At 32.3% G+C, this 17372-nt stretch overlaps 1 protein-coding gene across 1 annotated transcript; it reads right to left on the reverse strand.

Moving 5' to 3' along the window:
- Nucleotides 1-317: 317 nt before the first annotated feature.
- LOC134260402 (uncharacterized) lies at nucleotides 318-731 on the reverse strand. The gene has a single exon (XM_062742961.1). The coding sequence runs from the start codon at nucleotides 729-731 to the stop codon at nucleotides 318-320; it is 414 nt and encodes a 137-aa protein (XP_062598945.1).
- Nucleotides 732-17372: the final 16641 nt, after the last annotated feature.

The raw sequence follows: 17372 nt of genomic DNA on the forward strand, positions 1-17372 counted from the left end.
GAAAATAATAACAAACCAAAGAAACAGAAAACAAGAATATTGTGTGTAGAAAATATATACAAACACTGTGTTGTACACACAATAGGTTATACAAGTTAATGTAACATCACAGAAATTTGAGGTTGATTTGACCTCTAAATCGTGAAATGCACAAGTTAGTTGAACTGCACAAAACATAAGACATAAACTGATGCAGTTCATCTTGATTGAGTTCTAAAAAGAAAAACAAACTGGTGTGGTAGGAAGGTTTATATTATACGATTTATATTTAAACGCATTTGAGTTTACTATTTTGTTTGTTTGCTTTTTGTAACATTTTACTCAATTGCCATTACATGTCCAAAGGGTACTAGATCTGCCTCTTCTCGAATGAAGTGGGATTCATTGTCCCGATCATATATTTTGATTTTTCCATTAGAGGAAGACACTGATTTTATTCTTCTGTTTCGACAAAGTTGTCTGCCCAAGAACATGATCTTGTCACGATATTTCGTCAGATCCTCGTTGATGGTAATACCAGCAGTCTTCTCAATTTCTGCAAACTTTCTTGAATTTTTAACGAGATGGAATTTGAGATCCACAGACCTTAGTCTAGCGATTATCTGTCTAGGGCGTGTTCGGTTTGCATCACGTTTCCCAACACGATGAGAAACAATAATATCCTCCCGCTGGAAAGGAATACCAGCGGCTGTAACGGCACCCATGATTTTGTCTGATGTATTTTCGTTCATTGTTTCAGGAATGCCAGAGACTCGAACCAAGGGTCTACGACCATATTGTTATATTAAAAATGCTCCAGGAATATGTTCATTCAAAAGTCTTTTAAAATCTCATTTCTGTAGGAAAAGTATTGAACTTTTTAATTTTGGAAAAAGAAAGTATAATATAATACATTGCCAGATAAGGAATAATGTTAGTAATCTGAAAGCAGATTTATATAATCAACATTTAGCTGAAACTCCAATGTGTGAACATTGTACTGATTGTATTGAAAATGCCTATCATTACTTTATTGTTTGTCCTAAATATACAATTCCAAGAGATGTACTCTTTCAATCAACACATAATATTATAAGCTGTGATAATATTCCCGAATGTGATTTATTTTTAAATGGTAGTTCTAACCATGGACTTGACATTAATATACAAATATTTGAAGCTGTACATACATTTATAGCAGCAACAAAACGTTTTATATAAACACCGTCATATCTATATATAGATATAATTGTTAGAAGTACTCCCAAACCGGTACTACTTTGTATTTTGTCTCCCCCTGTAATTTTCCCTTTTTGTTATTTTGTTCATTCTATTTTTCTCTTTTGTTTAATTTTCTACATATGACTTTTTCTGTTTTTTTCTCTGTTTCTTTGTTCAAATTTGTTTGTGTTTTTTTTTTTCTTCTTTTGTACATTCTTTTAATATCACTATTTGTTTTGTACCTTGACCTAAATGTAGGGAGAGGGCTAAAATAGGCTGCGCCTGCTGCCCAATCCTATTCACGACAACATCTGTGAATAAAATATTGTTTAAATTAAAAATTACCTACACTGTACATGTACTCGCTACTTAGGAACAATCTTAAAGTTTATGGACGCACGAAAAAAAAAATCCGTAATATTGAATGTGATGACGAATAAATTTGATAGAAAAAATATGTAGAATAGAACACTGTGGTACTAAAATAAAAAAGAAGATATATACATGTATATCTTGTACGTTGTACAGACTTATTTTAATTATTATTTCAATTCACAAAGATCTATCTTTCTTCAGTATTTAATTTCATTTTTTAGTTTTACGCATATTTCTTCAATCAATCAATCATTTATTTGAATCTTTTTACCATTCTACAATAGTATACAGAGACCACAAAAACATAAAATGTAGGTGATTTTATACATAACAGTATCTCTAATAGGCATGCGTGAATAAGAAACTAAACAAAAAAATTGTAGGTTGCTACTTTAATAAATGCAAGTAAGGGAATTTAGGCCGGAGATTATATTTCGTTTATCAGATAAAAGAATATCCCAGGGGAGGTGGTCACATGTATTTTCAATTCTGAATCTCTGTTAACGATGGTTTAGGACCGGTAAATACGTAGACGAGAAAGAGAAATTGACTTCACTTTTTAATTAAAAAAGAGTGTGCAAAATATACAATCATATAAATATAAAGAGAAAGATTGTTTAGTGAAAGCACTTTTCTGAAATAATTTAGCATTAATTGTTCACAATTCAGATGCAGGGAAACTCCACTTTGCTTCATCCGAGAAAAAAAACCCTTAAATGTATGGATTTTGAATGTCAGATACATGACGTTGTTTATCGCACTCATGATACTTCAGTTCTGAATTTTGTATTGTTCATTGCAATTGATTCTCTTAAATATTCTTATTCATGCATTTAAAAAATTCGATAAGTATAATATCATAACTTGCATGACTTATAAAACACACAACTAAAGAACAGACCTTGCCCTATCGGCTATCACTTAAATGTAAACAGTATTTCACCCCCCCCCCTTCCTTTTTGTGCTACAATCAAGTAAAATCATATAAATAAGCACCCAGTCTGTACTGTTCGTTTATACAAAGGTCTCGGACAAAAATGGAATTAAAAAAAATTATAATCTCTGCACAAAATTCTAATTTTACAAAAACGCACAAGCCGTAACGATATCCATATGGCAGAATGTACTAATAATTGACCCGATTCTAAAACGAAAGTAGAACTTTTACACCTGGTTGACATGTGATGTTCCAGCACAACAAGCAAAATTGCATTAGTGGAAAAAGTTAATTCAAGTTTTGATTTACTTTATTTTGTTTTTTAACTGACTGACCGCATATAACATGTTTAAGGAGTGGCGCATAATATTAGAAGCCATATGCCTATAGACTTAAAACTGTATGTACAATGAAAAAAGAATTAGCCTGAAGAAAGACGTGTATTTCATCGACTGAAACTCACACTGCATAAGATTTATGTCATGTAGTGCACAAAACTTAAGCCTTTACAAATAATTTATGAAAAAAAGAGGGACAGAGAAAGCTAGAAAGCGACACAATGATATAAAATTCGCAGGGAGGACATCGGAGAACTAGAGCGCGCTGTCTGCATAATATATAAAAAAAATTAATTAAAGATGCTTCAATTTAATTATTTAACCCTTTCACATTCTTCTTTAAAATAACAAAGTGTTCGCTTCAAGACTAGATTTTATGACAAATATTTAATACTGTCTTGTTAAAATGAGAGCTTAATTTAAAAGTAAATGGAAAAGGGGGGTGTTTTCAACTAAATGTGCTCATACATTTTCAGTTCTCCACACGGTAAAATAAATTGAATTTACAACCATTGACTGTATTGAAGTATTAAAGATACCCACTAAAAGCTTTTGATGACAGTACAAATACATGTAAGAAAAAATATGAGATGAGATTTTTTTTTAACCTTTATGAATAAAAATTAAACTTTTTTAAAAAAGTACTTTGGAAGAAAAACCACTGCAAATACAACAGAATAATTTTCCTCACGTAATGTCATCTACGTGTAAGGAGAAATTTAAAGAAAAAAAACAAAAACATTATGTTAACATTATGATCTAAAAACTGAAAACAAATTAATAAAACGTGATTTTTTAATTTAGAATTATTTATTTTGTAATTTACTGTAATGAATTTGTTAAATACTTTTTTTAACAAACAAATAATCATTTCTCAGGCTATTTTAATCCATTCCCATGTTAAAAACAATGACCACAGTAATTATCAGTAAATCTCAGCATCGACAGCACCTCTACAGTAATTATCAGTAAATCTCAGCAGCGACAGTACCTCAACAGTAATTATCAGTATTTATCAGACTCCACAGTAAAAGACGACAGTAATTATCAGTATTTATCAGCAACAACTAAAATTATCAGCAACAACAGTAATAATAACAGTAAATATCAGTATTTATCAGCAAGAACAGCACCGTATCAGTAATTATCAAACATTATCAGTAAAATTTGGGATTCTCAGCACTTTTTTCGTCCAGTAGTGATGGCTACTGATTGTGTATTTCGTGATCTCGAATTAATTTTTGCTTATTTGAAATTCGACGTGTCCCTTCATGGCTTTAGTATTTGGCAGTCCTTAACCTAGCTTCGAAGGAGAACACGGCGAATGTGACTGGCGGAAAGAGGATGCTTCCCACTCCTCGGCAATTAATTCCAACTTTGCTGTTTTCAAAAGGCCCTGTTTGTTCTTTTCTACGTTGGTTTTGAGTAAAAGAACTTTGTGTGCTGATTTCTAGTATTAATCTTCATATTTCATTTGTTTCATATTTCAGATTTCCTGGTAATTAACTTTGTAGTATTGTGAGGAATATTTCGAATTCTGATGAAAATCCCTACTGTTTCCTGCTTTTTATTAAAGGTTTTCGTTTATGTCGGAAGACCTTATAGTGGTACTGCTAATTCTTAAAGTCTTCCGACTTCCTTCAGATTTCCAAATTTCATTCTATTTTTAATGATACCAACAATTTTAAAGTCCCAATCATGTGATTAGACTATCAAATTAATGATCGGTTAAGGTTATAGATCTACCATTTAGAGAAAATATAAGATGAATAGGGGTCACTGTAGAGCCTGCTCTAGGAACATTTTTATTTTTATGTCCCTGGATCGAAGGATCCCGGGGGTTTATTGATTTTTTCCTGTCTGTCTGTTTGTGTCTTTTTCAGTCTGTTATCTAGCTCAAACCTATTGAGTTGGTGGGGGTATGGCTTTAATATTTTACAGGTGTATTTTTTGTGAAAAGACCTCAAATTTGACATCTTGACATTGACCTTGCTTTGTGACCAAATTTTACAAAAAATACCACACATTAACGTTGGCCATAACTTTTGAACAGTTGAAGCTTAGGCTTTTATCCATCACATGTGTATTTATTGTGACAAAACCTTTCAGTTGGTATAAATATTTTTTGGCCTCTTGACCTTTAATTGACATAAGAGTTTAATCCACTTTAAAAAAATTTGACCTTGGTAATAACTTTTGAACAGCTGGAACTAGGCTTTTAATTTTGCAGGTGTATTCCATGTTAAAAAGCAACACTTCCTTTGGGTACTAACACTTTTGACTTTACCTTTGGAGTTTTACATGCATTAGAGAAAATTCAATCCTCGATATTACATGTATACGCTGGTAAATACAACATCTGGTCTGGTGTTTTGTCCCCTTTAACCAAAAATTAGGGGTTATATACTTTTTGCCTTGTTCGTCTGTCTGTCTCACTGTTTGTCCTCAACATCTTTATCATTGTCACATAACTTTTGATTGGTTGAGTCTATGGCATTTATTTTTCAAATGTGTATTAATTGTAACAAGACATTTGTTTTAGTACAATCAAATTTGACGTATTGACTTTAACTTAGGATTCTGACCCAGTTTTGCAAAATTGTACTCAACTTCAACCTTGGCCAAAATATTTGCGCAGATGATGTTAGAACTTTTATTCTTCAAACATGTACGGTAATCCTTGTGATAAGACTTCCCTTTAAATGCCAGCAACTTTGATCATTTGTCTTTAATTTGTGAATTTTACCTTTTTTTAAAAAAAAAAACTTAAACCTTGGCTTTGGGTTTTGAGTTATTTTGAAAAACAAATTAGCCTTTGAGCGGCTAGGGATAGGGTTTAAATACTTCATATGCATTTCTTATTAGAAGACCTAACCTTGGGTAAACATATTTGATTTTGTTTGGAAAAGGTTATCCTTATCTATAAGTTGTCATACTTGGGCATCAATGTTTCACAAACACATCTTGTTTGTCGTGTTAGATTAATCACTCCCTAAGGTGCTTGAGATTTTACTCTTCGAAAAGCCCTCCGTGTTTGTTGAATGAGCAAAATGTGTAGTTTTCAAAAGAAACATGTATTTCTAATTTTGTAGAAAGACATCGGCGGAATGATTCTATGAATATCAAGCATAGATTTGAACGAAAACAAAGTAAGTTTTATTATGATATTTTTTCGGCTATTCTTGACATGACTTTTATTTTATCTATTTTATGCCTCCTAAAAGAAGATTCGGGGTTATACAATTTTGTCCTGTCCATCAGTATTTTTGGTAATCTTTCAGTTTATCTGTGTGTCTGTTAATATGTTTAAGACAAAAACTTGAACCTTGCTCATAACTTTTGATTGATCCATACTGTTTTTCATATTTCATGCATTTCTTGTAACAAGAATGTTCATTTGAGTACGATCAATTTGACCATTTGACCTTAACCCATGTTCGCAAAAGTTTACCCAACTTTAACTTTGGCTATAACCAAGGGGCTTTCATATTTCCAATGTTTAATCCGTGTGACAATATCTTCATTTAGATATAAACAACTTTGACACTTTGATCTTGACCTTTCAGATTGACTTACTTTTAAAAAAACTTTTACACTTGACCAAAACTTTTGAACGGATAAGGCTAGGACTTTCATACTGCAATTTTCCATATCCTTGTGATATGGTTTATTTAAGATACACGAAACTTTGACCCTTTTACCTTGGAATTTGGAATTTGACCTTCTTAAAAACAACTAACCATGACCATATCTTTTCGATGGCTAGGTTTAGGCCTTTCATACTTCAAATAATCCTTGTAACGAAACATTCCTTTAGATACAAGCAACATTTGACAAACAAATTAATGGCTGCAACACAATTACCATTTCTTAAAAAAATAAATCGTTTCTTAGTGCTGCTTTTAAAATAATGTTTGCAAAAGAAATTTAAATATATATCAGCTGTCTACAAACGCAGCCGTAATAACTTCTTGACAATGTGTTACTTTTTAGAATACAAATTGTTACTCATCGGGCCATGTGGAGCTGGAAAGAGTGCTACACTTAATTCCTTAGCCAGGGAAAATAAAGTAAAATCGGCACCCTCGTTATCAACGAAGCCTGTTACAGAAAAAATTGAATGTATTGAGAGTAATGATTTTTATCTCATTGACACACCAGGTCTATCGAAAAATACACTGAAAGAAGTGTTAGCCAATAGAGATTTCAAAGACTTTAATATGATTCTTTTTATACTTTCTGCCGGTAGATTTTCCACCGAAGATTTTAAGGCATTAGATATTTTTGACAAAAATTGGAAACGTTATCATTCAAAAAGCATTTTAGCTTTAGTTGAAAGAAATGATAGTTTTGACATAAAATTGCTCCTTGAAAATGAACTTGAGAACGAACTATTTAATAAGATATACAGGGCAGTGGATAAACGCTGTGTCATGATAGATAATAAAAATACTGAATATAGGGAAGAAACTCTTTCTGAAATTAAAGAGTTTGCTATTGACCTATCAAAATGTTCTGAATCTGTTCATGCATCCAATACAAGAACTTGTAATTTATTGTAAACTTGTACATGAAATTTCATTTTTCTTTCTTTTTTTTGCTTTTTTGTTTAAAAAAAGTGAATTTTAAAAAGAGAGATTCACATTTTTTTTTTAGCTTTTTTAAACATTCAAAGTAAATAATATAAAACATACGATGCATGATTTTTGTACTTTCCTCTTGAAGAAAGCACTGAGGGACATGTAGATTTCTCAAAAAAAAAAGTAAATCTAATTTGAGACCTTGTATGACACAATCAGTTCGTTCTCTCGGTTTGTAATTCGTGAATTAAATTAAATATTTTGCCGTCACAGTTTAATAATTAGTCCCTTCGATTTATATTATTCGTTTTCATTGAGGTCTCGATTTGTAATTTCAGATATCGAAATATGAATTGAATTAATTATCTATGGAAACTAGGGATGTCAAAATTGTCAATAATTGATATTCGAATATTCGATAGGAGTATTCGAATATATTCGAATATTCGATAAAATAAATACATTTTCCATTATTAAATATAAATCTTCACTCTCCTGTGAAGCAGTATAGGTTTTATGCCATTATTTTAGAATAAAATCTCGTGTAGAGTTCGGAAAATGCACTTCAATTATTTATATTTTTTGAAATTATTTAATAGTATACATCCAAAATGTAATGATTGATTTTTGAAAATTCAAAAGATTCTTTAATATATTCCAGATTATTTGAACATCTTACTAAAGTCTACACTGATAACTCCTACAAATTTATACCAAGCAGAACAATTATCTAACGGTGAAATATTAAAAGCAATTACTTTTTGCTAATTATATTTTCCTGATAATAATTTTTAATGATATTTACATAAACAAGAAGTCTGTGAGTTTACTGTAAAACTGGGTATTTACAACAATACAAGCTGATTGTTAGTTCTTGAAACTATTATACCACTAATTAAATGAACACATAAATAATTTACTCTTAGGCTAATAGATACACTCTTCATACCTTTAAGGTAATCCAAGAGGAGTGTTTTATTTTTTACATTTTGTACAAACTTGATTCAATTTCTAATTAAACTTGCCAGGTTTTCTCTCTTTTTAATGCTTGTATACTGAAAAACGAATATTCGAATCTCAAATTTATATTCGAATATCAACTCATCGAATGAATATTCGAATATTCGAATATTCGTTGACATCCCTAATGGAAACAGATTAAGCAATATCACCTGAGCTACTTTCTGGGATATCAAATTAGATTTCACTTTTTTTTTTTAGAAAAAAACTGTCTGATTCACGAATTCGTAGCAATGAAAAAAGACAAAGTGGATTATTTGTGACACCATCGTAAAATGTAGCTGTGATTACTTTTGAGACAAAAAGTTCAAAATCACAATTTGTCAGATACTATTTTTTTATGTACATGTATTGTTTAACGTTTTAAGAATAAAAAATGAATTATATTTATAATTACTTCCTTGAGGTTTTTCGTTTGTTATATATTATATAAGGTTTTAAATCGTTGGAGCAGGAGATGATTAAATAAAAAATTATTTTAAAAACTCGTTTGTTGCGAGCAATGGAAGATCTTACTTCTGAATAACCATTCTTATTATGATATTCTGTACATGTAAAAATAAATTGATTTTATATATGCTCGAATTAAACATGTTTAAGCCATTTTGTAAATTATATGTAAAAAGAAGAATGTTTTTTTTTCAGATTTTGGAAGACAATATTAGTCAATGATACTAATTTTTTACTTGCCATTAAAGCTGAACACGATTTGTAAAAGGAAGGTGCCCACCAGTTTCGATCGAACTCTTGCTGGGAATCCCTCTATAAAGCAGCTAACTTAGGCACTGTTCAGTATAATTAAGCGTCACCGGTGTTGACGAATGTATCCTACAGAGCACTCAATAGCGACAAAACTAACGATACCTCTTCTAAAGTGGGAAAATAAGATACCAATGAAGCTTACAATAGTTGCATGGGTCAGTGTTATATAAAACAAAGACGAATACACCTAATTGGAAAAAATGTCAGTAAAAGTAATGCAAGATAACGAGTACGAATAGGGGTCAAACTTTCACGTTGATACTCGTTTCAATAAAGTAGGCAGGTGTAACGAATGCAAACCTTAATAGTATAGCTTGGTGTTGATATCGTAGATAGTTATATCAAACATGGCGTGTGCCTTTCAACGAGTCGTATTTAGCTTTCAGGATCAAAACTTATTGTTTCCAATCATGTAATACTTATTGTTATTTTAAAGATGTTATCTTCATACATAAAAAGTTGTCACAACAATAGGTGTAACAGATGATAATATCAAATTAAGGTAAACAGATGATTATATCAATGCAAATCTTCTAATGTTGTCTATGGAATAGAATGTAATCTGTGTGGACTTATTGATGTCGGTTAAATCAAGGGATCGCTTAACAAAAGAATATCAGGTCATCGATTTCAAATAAATCATGGTGGTCAGCAGCTTTTATATAAACATTTTAATTCACCTGATCATTCTATTTTATCAATGAAAGTTAGAATTTTGGAAAAGATTTATCACCACACAAATAGTCCGTCGTTGAGTACACCTTTCCGTAGACAACGTGGAGAATTTTGGATTAGGAAACTAGTTTAAACTTTATTTCATTCCAATTTAGACATCATATTTACATAGTAGATAATACAAACAGGATTCGGAAACAAGTTGTAACAACTTATATTAATCCGTTTCCTTAAATTAACTTTCAACTATAAATAAACATTTGTCCTTGTTGAATGACATGTATAATAGAAAAAAATAATCGAGAAAAAAATAAAGATAAAAACAAAGATGAGAAGAAAAAAAAATATTGTAGAGAGAGATATCATAACATGAACAAGAAAACTTTGATGTAACCATCAATTGTCGCCCGGGAAATATATAAAGTAAACAATGAAAGAGTCTTGATCATAAAACCGCTTCGATATGTGTGAAAAGATATGCGTCTAATTGATGGAGACGATAGTAGCGAATACTTTGAAAACTTATAGTCGGATAAAAATCAAACAAAAACGATATTTTTTTTAACTTGATCAATTCCTCAAGTAAATGATGACTGCATAAAATATAAATTGAAGTTGAACACGTACATCATTTATATTCAAGAATGTATTATTTTTTAATTTTAGAATATAAAACACGAACTGTGCAGAGTACGTTTTTATGCGACACGTAAAATTCGATATTCTAAAAAAAGGGACCAGTCGTTTTTTCGATAGTAAATGATAAGCAACTTCATGTATTAAATATGAAAAACATATATATTTTTACAGATTCACTTTTTGGAAGTAAATATATTATGTATTTCGTAATTTATAAAGGGAAAGAACATTCTGATGAACAATCTTTTCAATGTTTAGAAAAAAATAAATTCTGAATAACTACTCCCACCCCAATCCCCATACACCAACACTTAAACTTATATGTATAGAGCAGCCCGGTCCTCCGGGCTGCAATAAACACTAATAGTAAATGAGGAATAAACACGGTCATACAATGCAGTACAAGATCAAACAATAATAACATACGGCCACAATTAGTATTCAAGTAACAAATCTTTTAGAGGCAGAAAAAAATTGATGCACATGTTTAAAAATGTTGGTATTGAAGGAATAATTCTTAGTGGAATCTCCAAATAAAAGAATGTGTAAAGTGACTGGTCTTAATGGGTCAATGATTTTTTTCCTTGAGTCAGTGTATAAAGGACATTCTAATAAAAAGTGTGTTGTTGTTTCGATTTTTCCACAAGCACAATTAGGATTATCTAGTATATGTTTTGCAAATAAATGGGAATTAAGTGTATTACAATCAAGTCTATGTAAAATTTGTTCTGTGCGCTTACCAAATAAAAAATATTTTGGGGTTTTATAACAGTTAATGTTAAGCACGCGTTTTAAATTAGATACTGAAGGATTTTCTTGGACATTAATCTGAAGTTCGTTCCAAAGCTTTGTAGTTGATGGTAGAAAAGATTGTGCATAGTGGTTTGTATTAAACTTCTGTCGAGTAATGCAATGGGATCGTCTTGTAGTATAATGGTGTGTTTCGTTGATTCTTTTAGGGATTAAAGAAGATAAGTAATCAGGCGCAATTCCATGGACCATGGTGTGAAATTTGATTATTTTATGTTTTTGTCTTCGATAGTGCAATGTGTCCCACCAAACTTCTCGAAAAAGATCACTTAAACTTACTAGTTTAGTCGCGCCTGTGACTATGCGAGCAGCCTCAATGTTATTTTTTTCAAGTTTATCAGCTAAATCATTTGGGATATTGTCCCAAACTACATCTGCATACTCAAGAACTGGTCTTACAAATGAGAAGTATAGTTTTTCTAAGGATTTTCTGTCCAATAAAAATTTGAGTCGTCTTAGAATGAGTAACCTTGACGACACTTTCGCCATGACAACATTAACATGATATGACCATTGACTGTTGTCTGAGAAATGTAATCCTAAGTGTTTATGATGTGACACTTCACTTATCTTTTGTCCATTCAATTACAAGTCTGGGTGTGAAGTTCGGATACGTTTGGAAGTTATTGTTAAGCTTTCGGTTTTTGAGGATTAAAGGTAACTAACCATTGATTAGACCATTTATGGATTTTATCGAGATCGCTATTTATAATTGTACTTGCGATAGCCGGGTTTTCAACAATAATGTATAAGGTGGTGTCGTCCGCAAATAATTTAATAATGGATCTGATGTCGAGCACAATATCATTTATATATACAAGGAATAACAGTGGACCCAATATTGAGCCCTGGGGTACGCCAGCCTCAATATTGCATCAACCCGATGAAGATGAATTTATAACAACTCGTTGTTTACGACCTTGGAGATAATTTTCGAACCAATGGTAAAGTTTCCCACCTACCCCAGCTTGTCGAAGTTTATAAAGCAAACCCTTATGCCAAACCCTATCAAACGCTTTACTTAAATCACAAAAGACAGCACGTACCTCCTTCCCCGAGTCTAATGCTCGACCAATATCGTTAGATATATCTAATAATTGATTAACTGTTGAGTCACCGGAGATAAATCCTGACTGATTATTACAAAAAAATTTCTTTTCTACAAAGTAACTATAAATATGATTATGAACACATCTTTCCATAACCTTCCCAGTAATGCACAATAATGATATAGGTCTATAATTATTGATATCATTTCTTTTGCCTTTTTTGTGAACAGGTGTAACGTTTGCTTGTTTCCATTGCGTAGGAAACACTGAACTTTGGAGTGATTTGTTGATAATTTGCATAATGGAAAACTAAAGATTGTTGCAGCTTCCTTTAGAAGTTGCGGGTTTATGAGATCTGGCCCAGTCGCCTTAGACGTATCTAATGAAAGAAGAACGTTAGTAACTTCATCAACAGTCAGTATTATTTCAGAATAATCAGAATCGAAATTGTTATTACATATACTAGTATGCGGAAGACTCGCTGATGAATCGTCGATCTTTGACTGGTTCGTAAAGAAATTGTTAAATGCGGTTGCTCTATCGAAATTATTGTCAATAACACTACCATTAACCTCTAAGGGAGGTAAGTCGTTTCGGGTCTGAGTGTTGGATATTTTGTTTACCATATTCCAAAACTTTCTTGAGTTATTACACTCGAATATATTATTTGATAGCTTTTTGTAATAGTCCTCGCGAGCATTACGAACAGTGCATATACATTGGTTTCTTACTTTTCTAAATTCAGACCATTTGTCAGGGTGATCTGTTCGTTTTGCGATTGAATGTAATCGTTTCCGTCTCCGTATAAGTTTTCGAATTGCATTATTTATCCAAGGAGGATCGGATTTTCTAATTGTCACTATCTTATTGGAAATGTTATTTCTAGCATGCTCTATAATTGTTTCGTTAAATCTTTTAACATTGATGTCGATGTCAGAATCGGAAAGTATTTCTTCCCACTCAACCGAATTCAGGTTATCTCTATATGAATCATAATCGCCATGATTGAATAACCAAATTTCGCGTTTAAATGTGTGAGATATTTGATTATATTTACTTATCAACGCATAGACAGGACAATGATGACGTTCGTTCTGGTCCAGAAAACAATCGCCAACGTAAGCTTTTTCCAGAATATTATTATCACTGATCATAATAACATCCAAAAGTGTAGAAGATTCTTCGGTAAAATGAGTAGGTTCTTCAATTAGTTGGGTCATGTTGTACATAGCCATTATATTGACGAGATAATCAGATTGATAATTGTTGGTCAGTAAGTTTGCGTTAAAATCGCCTGTGATAATTATTTTACTTATTTTAGTGTTATAAGCTAAGTCTATGGAGTTCTCAATATCACTCCATATAGATACAGGAGAGTTTGGGGGTCGATAAATGGTTCCATACAGGTAAGATTGGCCACCCATAAAAAGTTCCATTAAAACGCACTCAACCGTGGTTGGTTCGAGGTTAGTTCGGCGTTTTGCGAAAATATTGTCCTAGGCATATACTGCCACGCCCCCGCCCGTTTTCGAGTTTCGACAACGACAGAATGGAGATTGGAAGTTGTGTAATTCGATGTCTGAGTTAATATTGTTTTCGTGAAGCCATGTTTCAGTGAACGAAAGGATGGTATGATGGTAAAATTCTGCTTCAAGTGTTTGGATCTTGGGAATTAGACTTTGTACATTTAAATGGGCAAAAGTAAATTTATTTGGGTCGAATGATGTGTTGTTTTGAGTATTTGTTGATGAACTACATGTGGATATTGAACATGAGACACTTGGTGATAAGGTAGGTCCTGGATTCACTTCAATATCACCTGAGATGAGTAGGAGAAGTGTAAACAAGAAAGTAATAAGAGTCACAGATATAAACATACATAAATTGTATAATATGGGTGCATTGGTATTGGTAGAACATTTGAATGAAATATTGTCGTGCATGATGTTGTTTAGCCCCATGTTTGCCAATACATGCATGTAAAAGTATGATTATGTGTAAACATTTTATGCCGTACTGTAAAAGTAAATTGATACAAACAAAATCTTTTAAACTTAATAATGATTTGGGAAAAATGGCAACTAGGAAACTAGGGACAGCCTTTCCCTATGGATGTAATGACAATGTCGATAGTGTTGGAAATCTTTCAAGCCCGCAGTGTAATAATATAAATGTTATGGGACTTTTTAACAATACACAGAGACGTAAGCGTAGTCATGGACATCGTTCGTACAATAAACCTACAATACACGACGTCTCTTTTGATTCATTTCAACCTTATGTAAATCAACAGTTAGGTCTACATCATATTCGAACAAAACTTTACTCTCTCCCTTTGAAACTTTTAAAAAGTCTTCTTGAAAAGGCCAAGGAACATCCAATTTTAGATTCTTCGACACCTGAATAAAGGCTCGGTTCTGTGATTATGGATATTGCGTATCATAGGTATTTTAAACCCGCACGTTTCACGCAAGAAAATGCAGCTAAAACAATCCGTCTTTTCCTTAAACTTCAATATGCCAATAAAGGAATTTATGCGGTTAATATAAGTGATATTCTTAATCACAAAAGGGTCCAGTCTTGTATTCCACCATATTTCAAGTTAAAGGCTACCCCTTGTATTCCCTACAAATACACTTCGACCATTCCTTCCAAACTTTTCAATTACAGAAACGCTTTACATGGCCTGGATATCGACTAACTGAAAAATATTTCCCCTTCGTGTTCATGTTCATCTTCGCCCTACATGTATAACAATAGTCCTGCTGGACACGTTATTACAGGTTACGTAAAAATAGTTCGTAATGAGAACCTTACATCACTTATTTTAAAAGGTCCTAAATATAGGGAACCCCGATCCTTCAACTGGCGTCGAAATTTTATAAATATTATGGATTCTGTTGAAAATTATGCCACACGATGGGCCAGATATGAAAAAGAAGACATTGACACCTTGTCAGAATGGATTAAATGTATCAGATCCAAGATTAAAGTCACGTATTAAGAGATTTAGGGGCAAAATGAAAACCATATATCCTTCCGTGTTCAATAAGTAAGTGAAGTGAAAAAAGAATTAGATAGATTACACGATCAGTACGTACTGGTTCCTGCCGACAAAGCAGGTAACAACATTGTGTTCGTTTGTAAGGCTCATTATATAAATTGCATTTTAGAAGAACTTGGATTTAATTCTACAAGTGGTAATCCTACTTATACATATACTACTCTTTCTAAGGAAGAAATTCTTCAAAATCACCTGTTAGTTTTGAATACTTTTAATATTCAACAGAGCCAAAATGAGTTTGAGCTACCTTACGTGTATATATATTGGATTCCGAAACTTCATAAGACTCCTTACAAACAAAGATACATTGCAGGTTCCAGTAAATGTTCAACCAAGCCTCTTTCATTACTTCTCACTAAAATATTGAAAGTAGTGAAGAAAAAACTTCAAGAGTATTGTACAACTATATATTCAAGAAGAGGTGTAAATCAGACGTGGATACTTAAAAATTCTAAAGAACCTTTGGACAATTTGAAATCACAAGACTTTACAAAAATCAACAGCTTAAAAACTTACGACTTTTCAACTTTATACACAACAATTCCCCACGACAAATTAAAATCCAGGCTTTTTGATATCATTGACAGCTGCTTCTTCAACAAAAGTGGAACTCGTAAATTTACTTACCTCGCCATTGGTCATTTGAAAACTTATTTTGTTACAACAGATTTTGATCGCACACATAAGCACTCTGAACTTGACATCAAGACGATGCTTGAGTTTCTGATTAACAATATCTATGTGGTTTTTGGAGACCAGGTATTCCAACAATCTATTGGAATTCCCATGGGCACAAATTGCGCTCCGTTATTAGCAGACTTATTTTTATATTCATATGAAGCAGAATTTATGCAAAATCTTTTACGTGAAAAGAAGAAAACACTTGCTGTGGCTTTCAACTCGACATTTAGATATATCGTATTGTCAATTAATAATGATAATTTCCATTCCTACGTCGACACGATATATCCTGGTGAGCTTGAGATAAAAGATACCACAGAGTCCGACACTTCTGCTTCATACTTGGATATTTTACTTGAAAAAGACACTAATGGTAATCTAACAACCAAGCTATATGATAAACGTGATGACTTTATCTTTTCTATCGTCAACTTCCCTTACTTATGCAGAAATATACCTTCATCACCTGCAAACGGAGTATTTATATCACAGTTGATTCGGTATGCAAGAGCATGCTCTACGTATGAACAATTTCTTAAACGAGGTAAATCATTGACAAGCAAGTTAATGTCACAAGAATATCAACAGTCTCGTTTAAAGTCATCATTTCGTAATTTCTATAGTCGATACAATGACCTTGTCAGCAAATACAATTTATCATTGAATGAAATGCTGACTGACGTTTTTCATACCAATTGTTAGTCCATTATTTATACACTGAATTGACCACGGATTTTTTCCATTATTTCCTGATTATGACAACGAGCACACGGCGGGTGTGACCGGTCGGCAGGGGATGCTCACTCCTCCATGGCACCTGATCCCACCTCTGATGTTTCGGAGGTCCGTGTTTACTCTGCTCTTATTTTGTATATTTTTTTAAAGGACGATGAGATTAAATACTGTTCGTTATTTCCATATCCATCAAAAGTGCAAGGGCAGAGACTATTTTGTTTATGCTGAAATATGAAATATTTATTTCTTTTATAGTGTGTGTTTTGAAAAGTGCTGGGAGCTGATCCTGGTCTGCATAGCATTAATTTATTAACAGAATTTAATCAAAGTGAAAATCTGAAGCTATTATAAGCATTTTCAGCAAAATTTTCAGTGCTTCCCAAACAGCAAAGACTAATTCCCAGCACTTTTTGGAAAGAGGAAAATTAGATTTTGTTCTCCATAAACTTTTAGCCAGCGCGTCACGTGATTTTCTAATGTTTACAGACGACAAGAGGACTTGAACAT

Source organism: Saccostrea cucullata, unplaced genomic scaffold (genome assembly GCF_032062105.1).
Source record: "Saccostrea cucullata isolate Sc308-1 unplaced genomic scaffold, CSIRO_AGI_Scuc_v1 ctg449, whole genome shotgun sequence".
In the NCBI taxonomy this organism is placed as follows: domain Eukaryota; kingdom Metazoa; phylum Mollusca; class Bivalvia; order Ostreida; family Ostreidae; genus Saccostrea; species Saccostrea cuccullata.